The sequence below is a fragment of the Mobula hypostoma genome, chromosome 18 (genome assembly GCF_963921235.1).
Source record: "Mobula hypostoma chromosome 18, sMobHyp1.1, whole genome shotgun sequence".
NCBI lineage: Eukaryota > Metazoa > Chordata > Chondrichthyes > Myliobatiformes > Myliobatidae > Mobula > Mobula hypostoma.
This window is the reverse complement of record NC_086114.1, coordinates 67,732,594-67,752,943: the sequence shown is the minus strand read 5'-3', so window position 1 is coordinate 67,752,943 and position 20,350 is coordinate 67,732,594. Positions and strand designations below refer to the sequence as shown.

At 42.8% G+C, this 20,350-nt stretch overlaps 1 protein-coding gene across 2 annotated transcripts in view; it reads left to right on the top strand.

Moving 5' to 3' along the window:
• The window catches only part of LOC134358614 (sorting nexin-1-like), a 117,308-nt gene that overhangs the window by 66,318 nt on the left and 30,640 nt on the right, over positions 1-20,350 (top strand). For both annotated transcript variants that reach the window (XM_063071056.1, XM_063071055.1), the window contains 4 exons: positions 2,966-3,041; positions 10,059-10,102; positions 14,055-14,196; positions 18,371-18,449. In XM_063071056.1, coding sequence (XP_062927126.1) covers positions 2,966-3,041; positions 10,059-10,102; positions 14,055-14,196; positions 18,371-18,449 — 341 coding nt within the window. The remainder of the gene's footprint in view (positions 1-2,965; positions 3,042-10,058; positions 10,103-14,054; positions 14,197-18,370; positions 18,450-20,350) is intronic.

The window sequence follows — 20,350 nt, the reverse complement described above, 5'->3', positions numbered from 1 at the left end:
AATGTGTAGCTACCCCTGATGCTATCTACTGTTTGGACAAAGACTAGCAGGAATCCCATGTTTTAAACCCTTTACTAAGGGAGTGCTGAAACATTTACTTGGCCTAAGCTGGATGTCTGAATAAACTTCTTAATACAGTCAGTTTGTCACTGTTTAATGTGCTGGCCCATTGGGGCACAGTAGTGTAGACTGTTATATTAGCAGGGTTATTGTGATTCAGTTTGATGGCTAACTAGCTGTGGCATTCGCCTTTCTCATCGGTTGCCTGAAGAAGGTTAAACAGAGCAGGTAATTGTGTACATTTGATTGTTGAAAGGGCTGCTTATGCCTGTGGGTGATGTAGATTCTCTGCATCACACACCATTGATGTGTTTCCTTTACTTTGTTATAATCGCCCACAAAGGGCCTGGTGTGGATCCTTTGCTTTTTGGCTGTAATTGGCAAATTTGCATTTAGAATATTTTCGGGCAGTAATGCTGCTTTGTTCTATTTTAAGTGCTATGGGCAATACCAATGCCAGTTAAGCTATCATACAGGACTTGCTTTTAATGATCAGAGCACTCAGCCATCTCTACAATCACTGTGTCTGCTGAGTTCTGAGTCTCGTACAGTTCCCAGGTCTGCTTCATGCTCACTGTTTGAGCTGCTGCTCAGTTCCTATTGCAATTAGCACATCGCCAGAGGAGCTGATTGTACACATCCCTCAGAATAGATCCCAGACCTCCTCTGCCTGTCTCCCTCAGCTGCCCCAAAAGTGACCCCTATTCTTTGTACAAATTGAATTGAGATAATTGTATCTGGTGGTTGCAGGTTCCTTTTATACACTGTCAAACAGTTGAGCTGCATCTGTTATACCTCTAGTTTTGCTTGTATGGAGTTGGGGGGTAGAAAGCAATCTGGATATACAAGAAAACCAATAATGGGTTCCTTGTGTAATTATTTCCTTTCCTTTGCACTCTATTTAACTTAATCCCTACGGCACAGATCCTAAGCCTTGTGAGGAGCTGGGTCATTTTCCATGTTGCCTATTTTCATGTGTATTATAAGGTTTACTCAGAACCTCTATCATTTGCTCTGTTTGAAAGATGTGTGTTGCTGAAGTGCTGCTGGTATAGTGTAGAAAAAGTCTCAGTGTTGGTCATGTCATTGATGAGATAATTTAAACCAAGTTCCCATCTTTCTTCGTTGAATGTAGTAACTGGCCGTTTTTGATGGGAGAAACCAAATTATTAACTCCCTTCCCTGTTATTGGAGTTAATACATTGGTTTTAGATGGTAGATTTCCATGAGTTGTTACAAGACTTGGGTGACACTGAAAAGACTCACTTTCAAGGACACTACAACTCGTGTTCTTGGTATCTTTTTATTTGCATAATTTGAAATTTATCAGTCTTTATATTTTTAATAAATTTTATTATATTTCATTTTCTTGCAGGAATTTATAATAAAATACATCTCTAGGTAGTATGGTAAAATATATTGAATGTGCTTTGATAAATTTAGTCATAGTCATAGAATACTACAGCACAGAAATACACCCTTCGGCCTATCTAGTCTGTGCTGAACTATTAATCTGCCTGGTTCCATTTACCTGCACCTGGACCATAGCCCTCTATACTTCTCCTATCCATGTACCTTTCCAAGTATTTCTTAAATGTTGACATCAAACCTACATTCACCTCTTCCACTGTCAGCTCGTTCCACCATCTCATTGCCCTCTGAGTGAAGAAGTTTCCCCTCATGTTCTTCTTAAACATTTCACCTTTCACCCTTAACTCATGATTTCTAGTTTGGTGGGAAAAGCCAGCTTGCGTTTACCCTGTCTATAACTTGTTTACCTCTAGCAAATCTCTCCTCATTTTGTACGCTGTAGGGAATAAAACCCTAATTTATTCAACCTTTCCTTTTAACTTGTGTCCTCAAGTTTTGGCAGCATCCTTGTAAAATTTCTCTGAAATTCTTTCAATCATATTGACATCCTCCCTGTAGGTAGGTGACCAGAACTCCATATTAGACCTCACCAATGTCTTGTACAACTTCAACATAACATCTCAACTTGTGTACTCAATACTTTGATTTATGAAGGCCAATGTGCCAAAAGCTTTCTGTGTATCCCTATCTACCTACGGTGCAACTTTCTGGAAAATACGGACCTGTGTTCCCGGAGCCCTCTGTTCTACTGCACTCTTCAGTGTCCGACCGCTCACTGTGTAAGTCCCAGTCTGGTTTGTCCTACCGCTCACTGTGTAAGTCCCAGTCTGGTTTGTCCTACCGCTCTCTGTGTAAGTCCCAGTCTGGTTTGTCCTACCGCTCTCTGTGTAAGTCCTAGTCTGGTTTGTCCTCCCACTTGTCTGCATTAAATTCCATCTCCCATTCTTCAGCCTGTTTGCCAGCTGGTCCATATCCCACTGAAAGCTTTGATGGTCTTCCTTACTGTTGACTGTACCCTCAATATGCCCTCAATCTTGGTGTCATCCACAAATTTGCTGATCCATTGACCACATTATCGTCCAGATCGTAGACATAGGTGACCCAATACTGATCCCTGTGGCACACCACTAATCACAGACCTGCAGCAAGAAGGGCAACCGTCTACTATTGGTTCTTCCACTATGCCAATATCTAACCCACTTTACTACCAAATGACTACACCACCTTGAGCAACCTCCCATGTGGGACCTTGTCAAATGCCTTGCTGTAGTTCATGTAGATAACATCTGTTGCCTTGCCTTCATTAACATTCCTGCTAACTTTGACTTCCTGAAGCTGTAAACCATGGAGCCGTAAACACAACTTAATGATGGGATTTAAGATTTTCTGGAAAGCGTAATGATCCTGAGTGTTAATTAGGAGAAAGTTGCTTCTGTCACATGGCTACAGTATTTGAGACTGAAAACTCCTTGTTGTGTGTTTTTGCCTGTTCACTGAGGGTTGATATTGATATGTGATTTTGTTCCTTCAACAGCTAGTTGAAGAAGAAGGGGAGGAAGATGAGGATGAGTTTGATGTGACTGTTACAGTTACTGAGCCGGAGAAAGTGGGTAAGTCTGATCTTCAAAGGTGGCTTTATGCCCATGGGCCTAGTGATTTACTTCTGATTAATCTGTTGCTTAGAAACATTGAGTATAGTTCAGGTAACAATCTGCTGGAGGAACTTAGTGGGTCCAGCACCATCTGTGGGAAAACAGGAATTGCTATGCTTCGGATCAAAACTTGCTGAAATGTTGACAATTCTTCTCTCCCCGCCCCCCCAAAGCAAAGCATCACACAGGAGCTGCTCCACCATCCGAATCCTCCAGCAGGTTGTCTTGCTTCAGGTTACAGCATCCCGTCTCTGGTATATGTTTCTGTTGTCTAGGGCACTGCGTGTTTGGTTGCTGTACTAGTGGTTCCTATGCATTACTTGTAAGTTTTTAAAGAATGTAATTGGAATTGTGGTGGTTATCTGTCGAGTCCAATGATGACAGGAAACCTGTGCAGGAGAGTTTTTAAAGTGGGAAACCTGTTACACTGGGACCGTTCTGCTCTCTCAACCTTGGAAGTCAGAGTCCAGTGGTACAGGTAGTTGGCACAACGGGGGCTTCCTTGGTTGCAGTGCATGACCATGACTTCTGTGCCGTGTCATGCCCTTCACTCTCCACAAAACGTTGCAGAGCTGTCTTCCTGGTCGTTGGATTGCACTGTTGGTGTCATCAACCCAGTAAGCTGGAGCTGACTTGGCGTGCTGGGACAGGCATGACACAATTTCATGGGCGTATGAGGCCCTCCAGCTACCCTCATCTGGTTTAGCCCACCTGTCGAAGTGGTGTACTGGTGTGTGGTGCTGTCACATGCAAAACATCTGCTTGGAGCCACAGGTGAGAGCTGAGTGTCCGGTAATGAGTGACATGACAAGCCCCTTCACTGGACTCCCCAAATGTAGTATGTCTTTATATTCTCATAATTTTACTCTCTCACATACTGGCAGCACTTGACTTTGAGAGATCCATGTGGTGATGGAGAAGAAGCACCAAACAGTGTTATAGTGCCCTTGTGGTAGAGGGTGAGGCTGCTTGTTCCGACAAGGCCTGGAATCTGGGCAATTTCCAAAAATTAGGGAAGCTGTAGGTAGTTATTTCCGGGCTTCGCTGTTGGTGAATAACTCAGCGTAGAGTCAGAGCCTGCACTTCACCTTTCTCAGCATGAGGAGGAAGTGAGTTTGGCATAGAGGAGCAAGATGATAAAAGAAATATTTAGTGAAATTCAAAGCTGCTATTGTGATATATCCCGGTCTGGATATGGGCTTATTCATACTGATAAAGAGATCACTTTCTTGTGCAAAGGATTAAAAGATTTGCTGCATTTGTTCATGTTTGCTTTTAGAGAGGCAAAAGAAGCTGAGTATATGTATGTCACTATTTCAGTTTTCTCAGTCACCAGCTTTATCTGTTTGTAAACAATCAGGTAAGTTGAAGAGTCCTTGAAGGGAGATGGAGGTGGTAGTTTAACAAAAGCAGCAACTGTCTTGATGTTAAAATCTGGGGAAATGTAGTAATGTGTTAGTGTGTGTTTGTAAATGCCATGTGTACCAGTCCATTATTAAAGAAATCACCAAAGAAGTAATTGCAAGTTTGAAGTTTGCAAGAGTACTTCATTGAGTTGACAACCTGATATTTTGAAGATTTACACCATCACCAACCTCACTGACTCTAGAGAACTCCCATCTACTGCCACCAAACCTATAGTTCCCTTGCTCCACACTGCTCATTTCTACCTCCTACCAAAGATCCACAAATCTGACTGTGTAGGCCCACTGTTTCTAGCTGCTCCTGCCCCACTAAACTCGTGTCTGCATACCTTGACTCCATTTTGTCTCCCTTGGTTCAATTCCTTTCTGCTTAAGATTTGTGACACTTCATGTCTTCAATTGATTAGTTCCAAGGGTTTGGACAGGGCAGAGTTCGTTAAGTGCGTCCAGGATGGATTCCCCTCACAGTATGTTGACAGGCCGACTAGGGGGAGTGCCATACTAGATCTAGTATTAGGTAACGAACCGGGTCAGGTCACAGATCTCTCAGTGGATGAGCATCTAGGGGACAGTGACCACCGCTCCCTGGCCTTCAGCATTATCTTCGAAAAGGATAGAATCAGAGAGGACAGGAAAATTTTTAATTGGGGAAGGGCAAATTATGAGGCTGTAAGGCTAGAACTTGCGGGTGTGAATTGGGATGATGTTTTTACAGGGAAATATACTATGGACATGTGGTCGATGTTTAGAGATCTCTTGCAGGATGTTAGGGACAAATTTGTCCCAGTGAGGAAGATAAAGAATGGTAGGGTGAAGGAAACATGGGTGACAAGTGAGGTGGAAAATCTAGTCAGGTGGAAGAAGGCAGCATACATGAGGTTTAGGAAGCAAGGATCAGATGGGTCTATTGAAATATAGGGTAGCAAGAAAGGAGCTCAAGAAGGGGTTGAGAAGAGCAAGAAGGGGGCATGAGAAGGCCTTGGCGAGTAGGGTAAAGGAAAACCCCAAGACATTCTTCAGTTATGTGAAGAACAAAAGGATGACAGGGGTGAAGGTAGGACCGATTAGAGGTACAGGTGGGAAGATGTACCTGGAGGCTCTGGAAGTATGCGAAGTCCTCAATGAATACTTCTCTTCGGTATTCACCAATGAGAGGGAAGTTGATGACGGGGAGGACAATATGAGTGAGGTTGATGTTCTGGAGCATGTTGATATTAAGGCAGAGGAGGTGTTGGAGTTATTAAAATACATTAGGATGGATAAGTTCCTGGGGCCTGATGGAATATTCCCCAGGCTGCTGCACGAGGAGAGGATCTTTATGTCCTCGTTGTCTGCGGGAATGGTACCGCAGGATTGCAGGGAGGCAAATGTTGTCCCCTTGTTCAAAAAAGATAGTAGGGATAGTCCGGGTAACTATAGACCAGTGAGCCTTACGTCTGTGGTGGGAAAGCTGTTGGAAAAGATTCTTAGAGATAGGACCTATGGGCATTTAGATTAGGTTAGATTATGAGGACATGCAGTCCTCTTTTATTGTCATTTGGTAATGCATGCATTTAGAGAATCATGGTCTGATCAGGGACAGTCAGCATGGCTTTGTGAAGGGCAGATCATGTCTAAGAAGCCTGATAGAGTTCTTTGAGGTGGTGACCAGGCATATAGATGAGGGTTTTGCAGTGGATGTGATCTATATTGATTTTAGTAAGGCATTTGACAAGGTTCCACATGGTAGGCTTATTCAGAAAGTCAGAAGGCATGGAATCCAGGGAAGTTTGGCCAGGTGGATTCAGAATTGGCTTGCCTGCAGAAGGCAGAGGGTCATGGTGGAGGGAGTTCATTCGGATTGGAGGGTTGTGACTAGTGTTGTCCCACAAGGATCGGTTCTGGGACCTCTACCTTTCGTGGTTTTTATTAACCTGGATGTGGGGGTAGAAGGGTGGGTTGGCAAGTTTGCAGACGACACAAAGGTTGGTGGTGTTGTAGATAGTGTAGAGGATTGTGGAAGATTGCAGAGAGATATTGATAGGTTGCAGAAGTGGCAGATGGAGTTCAACCTGGAGAAGTGTGAGGTGGTACACTTTGGAAGGACAAACTCCAAGGCAGAGTACAAAGTAAATGGCAGGATACCTGGTAGTGTGGAGGAGCAGAGGGATCTGGGGGTACATGTCCACAGATCCCTGAAAGTTGCCTCACAGGTAGATAGGGTAGTTAAGAAAGCTTATGGGGTGTTAGCTTTCATAAGTCAAGGGATGGAGTTTAAGAGTCGCAATGTAATGATGCAGCTCTATAAAACTCTGGTTAGGTCACATTTGGAGTACTGTGTCCAGTTCTGGTCGCCTCACTATAGGAAGGATGTGGAAGCATTGGAAAGGGTACAGAGGAGATTTACCAGGATGCTGCCTGGTTTAGAGAGTATGGATTATGATCAGAGAGGATTTTAGTCTTTGGAGAGAAGAAGGATGAGAGGAGACATGATAGAGGTATACAGGATATTAAGAGGAATAGATAGAGTGGATAGCCAGCGCCTCTTCCCCAGGGCACCACTGCTCAATACAAGGGGACATGGCTTTAAGGTAAGGGGTGGGAAGTTCAAGGGGGATATTAGAGGAAGGTTTTTTACTCAGAGAGTGGTTGGTGCGTGAAATACACTGCCTGAGTCAGTGGTGGAGGCAGATACACTCATGAAACTTAAGAGACTACTAGACAGGTATATGGAGGAATTTAAGGTGGTGGGGGGTGTATGGGCGGCAGGGTTTGAGGGTTGGCACAACAATGTGGGCAGAAGGGCCTGTACTTTGCTGTACTATTCTATGTTCAATCACTTTAAATTCCCTGGCCCTGATCACCTCATTTTTACTATGATCATCTAATTGCTAGGCACTTCTATTGCCCATCAAGAAGGCCCTAAAGATCTCTTTCTGGATAACAGACCTAATCAGTTACCTTCCACAACCATCCTCCTCCGTTTAGTGGAAGTGGTCCTCACCCTCAAGTTTCTGTTTTGGCTCTTTCCACTTTCAAATCCAAGGTGGAATCATAGACACCCACATGGGCCCAGCTATGTGGAATAGTCTTTGTTCCAAGCCTATACTGGTAATGCTCCCCAACTCTTTTTGTGCTACGTTGGTGCTACTTCATACACCCATGCTGAGCTTGTCAATTTTATCAACTTTGCCCTCCTCTTCCACCCTGCCCTTAAACTTATTTGGTCCATCTCTGATGCCTCTTTCCCTTTTTTTAGTCTCTGACTCCATCTCTAAAGGGACAGAGGTCGAGAAAGGGAAGAAACTATTTATTAATCTTTTCTAAACCTACTGACTCCCACAACTATCTTGACTATACCACTTGCCTCTCTGTCACTTGCAAAAATGCTTTTTCCTGTTTTCAGTTCCTATATCTCTGCTGCATCTGTTCTAAGGATGAGGCTTTCCATTCTAAAATATCTAAGATGTTTTCCTTCAAAGAATGGGGTTTCCCTTCCACCATCATCGATGCTGCCCTCACTTGCCTCTCCTCTATGTTCCACACATCTGCTCTTGCCACACCCTCCTGGCACCATAACAGGGATAGAGTTCCCCTTGTCCTTGCCTGTCACGCTATGAGCACATGGTTCTCCATAACTTCCACTATTTACAGTGGGATCCTACAACTAAGTACATATTTCCCTCCCACTCCACACTCTGCTTTACACTTAAGATTTCTCCGTGGCCACCCATTTTAGTTGGACTTCTTATTACTATGATGAGTAGTAACTGGGGTTGGGGGAACAATAGCTTTTATTCCATCTTGGTAACCTCCAACCTAACGGCATGAACATTGATTTCTCTAACTTCTGGTAATTTCTCTTCTTCCCACCTCCCCCAACCCCCTCTCTTTCCATTTCCCATTCTGGTTGCCCTCCTCCTTGCTTTTCTTTTCTCCTGTCAGATTCCTCCTTCAGCCCTTTACCTCTTCTATCAGCTCCCAGCTTCTTACTTCATCCTAACCACCCTCCTTCCACTCGCCCCTCGCCCTATTCTGGCTTCTGCCTGCCTTCTTCCTTTCCAATCCTGATAAAGAGTCTGGGCCTGAAATGTTGATTGTTTATTCCCCTCCTGACCTGAGTTCCTCCTGCATTCTGTGTGTGTACCTTGTACTACTTATTGGCTTTGCCTTTTAAAATGTGAAATTCCAACAGGAACTCGAGGCTCGTGGCTCAAGTCCCAAACTAAATCTCTGTCTGGTTATTGTGAAAGAATGAGAGAAGATGAGGCAAAACGCTGAGTCTTGGTGTTCCTGTTCTGTAGCTGATAGAATTGCACGTTCTCCTGAGAAAGCAGTGTTTGTGTGTATGCACAGTGGCTCCAATGCTGACATGCATGAAATTGCCCTCTCTATCATGTGCACACTTACTTGGAGCACGGCCACAAGAAAGCAGCATCCAGCATCTATACCAGGGGTCCCCAACCATTTTTGTGCCGTGGACTGGTTTAATATTGACAATATTCTTGCAGAGCGGCTAACCTGGGGGGGTGGAGGGTATTAATCACGACAGGAATATAGGTGATAAGTCAACTATAAGTCACTTAAAAGTGGCTAATATACTCAATTTCATTTCTAAAGGGGTTTATCTAATGAATTTAATATTAAACACACAGCGCATATTTTCCTCGCATGAATATAGTGATAAGTCAATTATAAGTGGTCCCAAACCTCTGAGCCGCGGACCGATACATTGCTGCGAAGAATGCAGCTGTGGTCGGAACGCACTCAGCACATCTTTCAGAAAGAAGCTGAAATAAACAAGCTAATTGATTAGGTGCTGCCCAGCATGTAAATGTCGGCCCAGATCAGAGGTGACACAATCAGCAATTGTGAGCAATTGTGATTCACCGGAAACATTCACAAATGGGTCACGGACCCATTCCTTTGCATGTCTTGGGTCACTGATGACCTTGCGTGTGTTAAAGTTCAACAGTGGGTGTGACAGGGAATGAGGAAAGGTGCAGCTGACTCAGATCGTTTCATATCGCCAAATCATATCGTTTGCTCGTGGCCCAGTAGCACATGCTTTGCGGCCTGGTGTTTGGGGACCACTGAACTATACCATCCAGGCCATGCTCTCTTCTTGCTACTACCATCAGGCAGGAAGTACAGGAGCCTTAGGTTCCACACTACCATGTTCAGGGAATTACCCTTCAATCATCAGGCTCCTAAACCATCATGGAGAATTTCACTCACCTCAACAGTGAACAGATTCCACAAACTACAGACTCACTTTCAAGAACTTGACAGCACAGTATTATTTATTTTATTTGTAAAAAATACATTCTTTAGTACATTGGCTGTTTGTAAGTTTTTGTTATTTATAGTTTTTAAATTCTATTGTATTTTACTATACTAAAAAATAAAGTTTTTACATTTCAAGCAGATTTCAAGGTAGGATATGGTAACATGTATGTACTTTGATAACTTCACTTGAACCACTGCTCTTGCTGAAACTAGAATGGTGTTCTTGCTTAACCACATTTTACAGCAGCAATGTAGTTGAATATTTATTTCAATTTTTCCTCAGGTGATGGCATGGCTGCCTACATGGCTTATAAAGTGTCCACATTGGTATGTATTAGTGCATGGGCTGGTGTCAGTTACAGTCAGGCACACTGTTGTCAATGACACTTGTGCTCATCTGATTAGACGGTATGCCTTGTTGCTTATTTTGTGGTATGGTACAAAAGCACAATGCTAGCTTGGAAGAGTGCTGGGCATACAGTAAATTGCAGTCACAGTGCTTTTGATTCTTATAGCACTGCACAGCTTGAGTGCTAGTCATAAAATGTGGCAATAGGCCCTTCGGCTCATCTAGTCTGTGCTGAACTATTCATCTGCCTAGTCCCATCGACCTGCACAAAATCCCATCCCATCTATGTACTTAATTAAACTTCCTTTAAATGCTGAAATTGAACCCACGTCCACCACTTCTGCTGGCAGCTCGTTTCACACTCTCACCACCCTCGGGTGAAGAAGTTCTCCCTCATGTTCCCCTTAAACTTTTCACCTTTCACTCTTAATCCATGACCTCTAGTCTCACCCAACCTCAGTGGAAAAAGCCTGCTTGCATTTACCCTGTTTATACCCCTCAAATTTTGTATACCTCTATCAAATCTGTGTTCTCCTACATTCTAGGGAATAAAATCCTAACTTATCAACCTTTTCCTAAAATTCATGTTCTTTAGTCCTGGCAAAATCGTTGTAAATTTTCTCTCCACTCTTTCAATCTTTCTAGTAGGTAGTTAACCAAACTGCACACAATATTCCAAATTAGGCCTTCTCAATATCTTATACAACTTCAACATAACATCCCAGCTCCTGTACTCAATACTTTGATTTTCGAAGGCCAACGTGCCAAAAGCTTTCTTTATGACCTCATCTACCTGTGACACCATGGATCTTTACTCCCAGATCCCTCTGTTCTATTACGCTCCTCAGTGCCCTACTGCTTGCCGTGTAAGTCCTACCCTGGTTTGGCCTCCTAAAGTGAAACATGTTGCAACTATCTGCATTAAATTCCGTCAGCCCATTTTCCCAGCTGGCCCATATCCTGCTGCAAATTTTAGTCTTCCTCACTGTCCACTACACCCCCAATCTTGGTGTTGTCTGCAATTTTGCTGATCCAGTTTACCATATTATCATCCAGATCATTGATATAAATGACAAACAACAATTGACCCAGCACTAATCTTAGAGCCTTTCTTTTAAAAAAAAATGGAACGACATTAGCTATCCTCCAGTACTCTGGCACCTCACCCATAGTTAAAGATGGTTTAAATATCTTTGCTAGGGCCCCTGCAATTTGTGCTAGCAGGGTCCAAGGGAACACCTTGTTAGGCTGTGGGGATTGATCCATCCTAATTTGCATCAAGTCAGCAAACACCACCTCCTGTAATCTGTATACCATCTCTCAAATAAATACAGGTGCAAAAAAAATCCATTTAAAATCTCTCCCATTTGGACTTCATGCATAGATGACCACCTTGATCTTCTAGGGGATCAATTTTGTCCCTTGCTCATAATATATCTGTAGAAGCCCTTGGGATTCTCCTTCACCTTGTCTGCTAGAACAGCCTACTGATTTCTTTCTTAAGTGTTCTCTTGCATTTCTTATACTCAAGTACCTCAGTTGCTCCTCCCTTCCTATACCTGCTATGCACCTCTTTCTTTTAAAAGAAAAACAGGGCCTTAATATCTTTCAAACCAAGATTCCCTAAATCTTTTATCGTTGCCAATTATTTTGACAGGAACATACAAACTTTGTGTACTCAAAATTTCACTTGAAGGCCTCCCAATTACCAAGTACACCTTTGCCAGAAAACAACCGTCCCAATCCACACTTGCCATGTCCCTTCTGATGCCATCAAACTTGGCCTTTCTCCAATTTAGAATCTCAACCCGAGGACCAGACACTACCTTTTCCCATAATTACTTTGAAAGTTATGGCATTATGATCACTAGATACAGTGTTCCCCTGCACAAAGTTTTGGACCTGCCCTGTCTCATTCCATAATGGAAGATCTAGTATTACTTTCTCTAGTTGGGACTCTTATGTACAAGTTAAGGCAGCTTTCCTGGACAAGTTTAATATACTCTATCCCATCCAGCCCTTTTACAGTATGAGAGTCCGAGCATTATGTGGAAAGTTAAAATCACCTACTATAACAACCTTCTGTTTCTTGCAATAGTTTGTGATCTCTCTCTACAAATTTGATCCTCTAAATCCTATGGACTATTGGGTGATCTATGATAGAATCCCATTAATGTGGTCATCCCTTACTTATTCCTCAGTTCCACCCAATAAAGCCTCAATAGATGAGCTCTCCAGTCTGTCCTGTCTGAATAATGCCAGCCCTCGCCCTTTAACCCTTCCAGCTCTATCACATCTAAATCAATGGAACTGTGGAACGTTGGGTTTCCAGTCCTGCATCTTGTGTAAGCAAGTCCCACTAATGGCTACAAAGCCTTAATTCCACATGCTGTTCCATACCCAAGTCTGTCTGTCTTTCCTAAATACTCCTTACATTGAAATTTACACAATTCAGAATATTAGTCTCACCACGCTCACCCTTTCAATTCCTGACTTTGTATTGTAGGGTTAACAACATCTTTCCCCACAATGGGACAGCTTCTCTCACCAGGCCATCAGATTGATCAGTACACGTTGATCTGATTACATATCTGACTGTTATACATATATACAAAACAATTATGTATACAATCATAGTGTTTGGGCAATATCCTTCTACATTTCCCTTCCTTATTGCTTGTACATAGTGAAAAGGGTGCAACATAAAGAATTTTACTCCCTCATTGTGAGATGGGTATAAGAAATAAAATTCTAATTCTAACCACTCCACCAACTGCTCTGGCGCTCAAGTTCCCATCCCCCTGCAACTCCAGCTTAAACCCCCCCACTTGTGCAGCAGTAGCAAACCTTCCCGTTAGGATTTTGGTTCCCTCCAGTTCAGGTGTAAGCTGTCCCTTCTGTACAGGTCACACTTTCCTTTGAAGAGAGCCCAATTATCCAAACATCTGAATCCCTCCCTCCTGCACCATCTATCCTTAGCCACATATTAAACTGTATGAACTTACTGTTTTTTGGACTGACTAGCATGTGGCACAGGTAACAATCCTGAAAACACATCTTGAAGGTTCTGTTCTTAACTTGGCACCTAATTCCCTGAACTCACTTTGCAGGACCTTGTCCCGCTTCCTACCAATGTCATTGGTACTGATATATCCACGACTTCTGACTGATCACCTTCCCACTTATGAATGCTGTGGACTCTTATCCTAAATGTCCCTGACCCTAGCACCTGGGGAGGCAATGTACCTTCTGGTAATCTCATTCTCATCAGAACTCCTGTCTGTTCCCCTAACCATTGAATTCCCTGTCACTGCAGCTCTCCTCTTCTCTCCTTCCCTTCTGAGCCCCAGAGCCAAAGAACTGACTGCCTTGGCTTTCATCTGCTAGATCAATCCTCCAAAAAGTATCCAAGCACTGGCTTCCTTTCCTCTTTTTCCCTCTTCCTGATGGTCACCCAGTTACCTGTGTACTGTATTGTGGGTGTACCTCCCTGTGTGTCCTGTTGATCAGCCCCTCAGCCTCCTGAAAGATCTGGAATTCGTCCAGTTCCTTAACATGGTCTGTAAGAAACTACAGTTGAATGTACTTTTTGTAGGGGTAGTCTTTGGGGATACTGGAGGTGTCCCTGCCTTCCCACATCCCGCAAGAGGAGCATTCCACTATCCTGCCTGGCATTCTCGCTGCTCTAAATGCAGCAAGAAAGAAAAAGTGGACAAAAAAATCTACCTACAGCTTCTGCCTCGCTCACTAAAGTCTGATGATCTCACTCTAGCAGTGTCCCGCTCCCACAATGGCCATTCCATTTGAACCTAACCTTGTTATTGGTCCTTGCCAAGTGCCTAATTATGTACAATTCATTATCTCCTTGGAAACTGTGATGTGCCTGACCCTAATGTGTCTAATATATTAATGCATTGTTTTGTTTTTCAGACCAGCTTAACACTGTTCAAGAGGAAAGATTTCAGTGTTAAGCGAAGATTTAGTGACTTTCTAGGATTATACGATCGTCTGTCAGAAAAACATTCTCAAAATGGCTTCATTGTGCCTCCACCTCCTGAGAAAAGCTTAATGGGTACCGCAATTGGAGATAACAGAAACTAGTTTTGCTTTTGTTGTCATGTGTCTATTGTAATGCATACTTTTCTGAAGTCTTTTGCAAATGGCTGTTACAAGAACAATGGCGAGGTGTTTTTTTCAATAAGGGGTTCGCAGAGTACATTAACCCTAATGTTTCATCTTGGATTCATTTGTTTCCTTACAAGTATGGGACAGGTTGCCCTTGAAATGGAAAAGGCCAATATCCTTAGCGGGGAAATTAGCTTCTCCTACCAGGGGAGGTTTAAACTACATTGGCAGAGGGCTGACTCTTGAGTGAAGTAAGTGAGAAAACAGGGATATGTGCAGCAGGCAGAGAGTGTAAGCTTAGTAATCAGGATAGCCATGTTACAGTAAAAGGGCAGATAGGGCAACTGCTTTAAATTGAGCCTATTTCAATGCATATAGATTAACGGGTAAGATGAATGAACCAAGGGTGTGAATTGGCTCTAGAGACTGGAATATTGTGGCCATAACACAAATGTGGCTGAGAGCAGGGCAGGACTGCAAGCTCACTAACACAAGAAATTCTACAGGTGCTGGAAACCGAGAGCAATGCACACAAAATGATGGGTGCCACGGTAGTTTGACAGCTCAGAGCATTTCAAAATTCGGAGTTCAACCTGTGGAATGTGCAGGTTTTCTCCAGGACCTCTGGTTTCCTCCCACAGTTCAAAGATGTACCAGGTAGCTTAATTGGTCATTATAAATTGTCCCATGACTAGGTTAGAGTTAATGGGGTTTATCAGGAGTTGATAGGGTGGTGTGGCTCCAAGGGCCAGAAGGACATACTCTGCACTGTATCACTAACTAAAATAAAATAATTAACTTGTCAGGGAGTACCTATGAAGGGGAATAAACAGTCAATTTTTTGGGCCAAGACTCTATGTCAGGACAGGGCTGGCAGCTCAATGTTCTGCAATTGATGCTTTAAGTGTGACAGAGGAACAGGAGAGTGGGTGTTACCATTTTGGTAAGGGACTACATAACCTGCTTACAGGGGGTGTCCCTAAGGGATCATCTCATGAGGCCATTTGAGCAGAACTTTGAAATAAGAAGGGGATAGAGACCTTGGTAGGGCTGTATTCTAGACCACCCCCCTCCCAATACCTACCAGAAACTTGAGCAGATGTTTTGAGAGATTAACCGTAGTTGTGTGAATGGTAGGGTAGGGCTAGTATTGACTGGGCCATCCAGATTGCATAGGGCCTGGATGTGGTGCAATTTGTGAGGTGGATTCAAGACAATTTCCTCTGGGATATAGAGTATGCTCGCAGGAAATGAATCTCAGGATTTTGTATTATGACATGTACACACTTGTATAATTTACTTAGAACTTTGAGGAACTTCTCGGGAAGGAGCAATACTCGCTTTCCTCTTGGGGAACGAGGTGGACCGAGTAATTGAAGTGACAGTTGGGGAACACTTTGGGTTCAGTGACCATAATTCTATTAGTTTTAAAATAATTATGGAAAAAGGCAGAACAAGTCCAGAGGTTAAAGTCCTGACTTGAGTAGGGCCAGTTAGGGAGCATTAGGCAGGATCGAGCTGGGGTCAACTGGATGATTCTATTCGAAGGCAGGAGAACAGCAGGCAAGTGGGAGGCTTTTATAAGGTCATATCAAGGGACCATGTACTCTTGGGCTGAAAGGTAGATATACTAAGTTCAGGGAGTCCTGTAAGCAAGAGTTATTGGAGCTCTGGTAAGGAAAAGGAAGCATACATCACGGTTTGGCACCTGGATGCTGATAAATCCCTCAAAGAATGTAAATGTTAAGACCAGGTTTGAGGGAAATCAGGGAAGAGGATTATGATTGAAGATTGACCAGAAGCCTGTGAGTAGTGAGGTACTCGAGGGGTCAGTGTTGAGACCTCTCTTTCAAAGATTCAAAGTAAAGCACATTTATTAGTCATAGTCATACTTTATTGATCCCCAGGGAAATTGGGTTTCGTTACAGTTGCACCAACCAAGAATAGAGTATAAATATAGCAATATAAAACCATAAAAAAAAATAACAACATGTAAATTATGCCAGGAAATAAGTCCAGAACCAGCCTATTGGCTCAGGGTGTCTGACCCTCCAAGGGAGGAGTTGTAAAGTTTGGCCACAGGCAGGAATGACTTCCTATGACGCTCAGTGTGTTATCAAAGAATGTACAAGTTATACACCTTGAAATTTGTCTATTTATAGGCAGCCACAAAGCAAGAAACCAAATAATCCTGACTATTCATTTTAAAATAATTTCATTATTTATGTAAATAATTTAAATTGTACATGGCATAATTAGTGAGTTTACTAAATTAGAGTTGAAAGTGAGGCAGGTTACAATGAATCGATCAGTTAGGGAGATAGGCTGAGGAATGGTAAATGCATTTCAATTTGGGTAACTGCAAGGTAATGGGTAGGGGTTTATGCAGTGAATGGCAGGGCCCTGACAAGTGTTGTGGAACAGAGGGACCTGGGAGTATGAGCACACAGTTCGTTGCAAGTGGATATGGTGATGAAGGAGTTTAGCACACTGGCCTTCAGTGAGGGCTTTGAACTTGGGAGCATGGACATCCTGTAGTTATACAAGTTATTGGTGAGATTGTATTTGAGTATTATGTACAGTTTTGGTCACCTTGTTATAGGAAAGACATTGTAAAGCTGGAGAGGGTGCAGAAAGGATTTATGAGATACTGCCTGGACTAGAGAGTCTGAATTGTAGGAAGTTGGCCACATTGGATCTTTATTCCCTGGAGTGCATGAGAAAGATGGGTGACCTCAGGAGTTTATAAAATAATGAGAGGTGTGGATAAGGTTGATGTTCATAGTCTTTTCCACGAGGCTGGGGAATCCAAAACTAGAGAGCACAGATACAAGATAAGCGGGGAGAGATCTGAGAGGTAACTTTACAGAGGGTAATGAGCACCTTGAGTGAGCTGCAAAGGAAGTGGTCGAGGTGGATACAATTGCAACATTTAAGAGAGATTTGAACAGGTGTTTGAAGGGTTATGGGCTGAACGCGGGTAACTGAGACTAACAGGAAGGATATTGTGTTCAGCATGGATCAGTTGGGCTGAAGGGAGTGTTTCTGTGCTGTATTACTGACCGCTGTTCCTGTCTGTAGATGGTGTTTTATCTTGCCTTCATTTTCCCAGCATTGTTCTATAAATCTACATGTTGAATTTGTCCCATGTGAGGTGGGATTTTATGGAATCTACACCTGTGCTGTTCTGCTCAGAGGGAAAAATGTACAGAGGGGATTGAAAAGTTTTCACACCTATGCTCTGAACCTGATGCACTGTGTAAGTGATTTCTATCACCAGAGATGTTTATCTAATTAGTGTAATTTAGACCTTCCTAATTGAGAAGTCTTCAGTGATGGGTAGTGCTGGAGACTTCTCATTTGATGACTCTAGGTTTAGGTCCCAGTGGACCTTAATTCAGGGTGGTCTAGTGGCGCAGTTAGTAGGTTGGTGCTGCTGTTCTGAAGTTCCCATTATCTTCCTGTAACTGAATAGATTTACCCTGGGTGCTAGTGTTTCTTGCCACATTCCCAAAGTAGGTGACCTGTCCACTGCAAATTGCTCCTGGTGCAGGTGGGTGAGTTGATGGGACTGTGGGGAGAATAGGGATTTTTATTTATTTAGTGATTCAGCCCAGAGCTGGCCTTTCAAGCCACGTTGCCCTAGCAACCCTACAACCCCAGTTAACCCTAACCTAATAACGGGACAATTTACAGTGACCAATTAACCCACCCAGTACGTCTTTGGACTGTGGGAGGGAACTGGAGCAGCCAGGGAAAAGCCCCACGTTCTATGGGATGGACAAACATAAACTCCTTAGAGGACACCGGAATGGAACTCTAAAACACCTCAAGCTGTAATAGCGTTGCGCTAACAGTTATGTTACTACACAGCTGCAAGAAGGTTGCTCTGATAAACTGAAATGATCTGTGTTATTGGAGGATACAAAATTACTTCGGTGTCAGATTGAAATGTAGTATATAGAAATGACAAATGGAGCAGCCTAGAGTTTGTCCCTATCCGTGACTGAGAAGCCCCAATACACTATTAGAAAGCTAATTACCTGTCATAACCATAATTTCCACTCTCTAGATTCCCATTTCCTAAAGTAAATTCCTAATCCTGCTTTCTCTTTGGTAAGGTATGACCAAAGTAAAAGTTGGGAAAGAAGATTCCTCCTCGGCTGAGTTCCTAGAGCGGAGGAGAGCGGCATTAGAACGGTGAGTGTGGAAACCAAGGCAATGTATGGTATAGCTTTCAAAGAGGCATAAAACTTGTTGCATCTTGATCATTTTATTAAGCGTTAATAGATCAAGGAAAACTGGAAAACAGACAATAACAGGAATGGAAACTAGCTGCAGAAGGCAAAACAAAAAATAAAAAGATATGCTGCCTTGTGGTCAGCTCTTTATACACATAGGAAACATTTCATTCTGATTTGCCTAAAAGAGCCAGTTTTCAAATAATGTAGCACCAGAGAAGCTTCCAGAACTTTCCAGAATGTTAAGACTAGAGGACATGCTGAACAACTGCATATACGTACTATGGCTACCAGGAAGCATACTAAACAATCGCATATATCTGTTCTGATATGTCGGTCCATGGCTGCCTCTTATGCCTCTCATAGTGGAGGAGTAACACCTTGTTCCATTTGGGTAGCCTCCAACCTGATGGCATGAATATCTATTTCTCCTTCTGGTTTAACAAAAATAAAATCCCTCCCCTCCCTCCCCCCTTCTATTCCCCACTCTGGCCTCTTGCCTGTTCTCTATTACTTCATTCTGATGCCTCTCCTCCTTCCCTTTCTCCTGTGGTCCACTCTCCTCTTATCGGATTCCTTCCTCTCCAGCCTTTTACCATGTCTTTCTTCATGGCTTCACTTATCACTAGTTATCCTCCTTCCCCTCCCCCACTTTTTTTTATTCTGGAGTCTTCCCCCTTCCTTTCTATTCCTAAAGAAAGGTATCAGCCCGAAATGTCGACTGTTCATTTCCATAGATGCTGTCTGACTTGCTGAGTTCCTCTGTGTGTTGCTCTGGATTTCCAGTATCTGCTGACTTTCTCATGTACATGTATATAAGTAGCACAGAATTGATTGTAAAGCTGCAAAGAGAATAACAAGCAGTCTAATCTAGCAATTGAAATACCAGACTTTCAGAGTTGAGGTTTGAAGAACTGCTGGTGAGCCAGACTGTATCTATCTTTGGTGGGTCTTGAAGACTGTGAGTTGATGTACTGAGAACTTGGGCAAGATTGGAGCATTTCGGCCATAGAGGCTTTGAACTGAGTGATGGCCTGAGAGCCAGAGCTCAGTGAGGGTGGTCAATGAGAGTCAGAATCAGGTTTAATATCACCGGCTTATGTCATGAAATTCATTAACTTTGCAGCAGCAGTACAAAGCAATGCATGATAAATATAGAAAAAAAAATTGAATTACAGGAAGTACATGTGTGTATGTATACATGTATAGTGCCTATATTTTAAAAAAATATTCACGCACCCCACCCAATTTGGAAGATTTCATGTTTTATTGTTTTACTGCATTGAATCACAGTGGATTTAATTTTGCCTTTTTGACACTGATCAACAAAAAAAGGACTCCTTTGTGTCAAAGTGAAAGCAGATCTCTACAAAGTGATCTAAATTAATTACAAATACAAAACACAAAATAATTGATTGCATAAGTATTCACCCCCACCCCCCTTAATATGACACGCAAAATCATTACTGGTGCAGACATTTGGTTTTAGAAGTTATATAATTAGTTAAATGGAGATCTGGTTTTGGAGACCTGTGTGCCATCAAGGCCGTTTCCAAAATACACCTGTATCTGGAAGGTCCAACTGCTGGTGAGTCAGTATCCTGGCAAAAACTACACCATGAAGACAAAAGAACACTCCAAGCAACAGCACAAAAAGGTTATTGAAATGCACAAGTCAGGAGATGGATACAAGAATATTTCCAAGTCACTGAATATCCCTTAGAGTACAGTTAAGTCAATCATCAAGAAATGGAAAGAATATGGCACAGCTGTAAATCTGCCTAGAGCAGGACATCCTCAAAAATTGAGTGACTGTGCAGAAAGGGGACTCGTGAGGGAGGCCACTAAGAGACTCAAAGC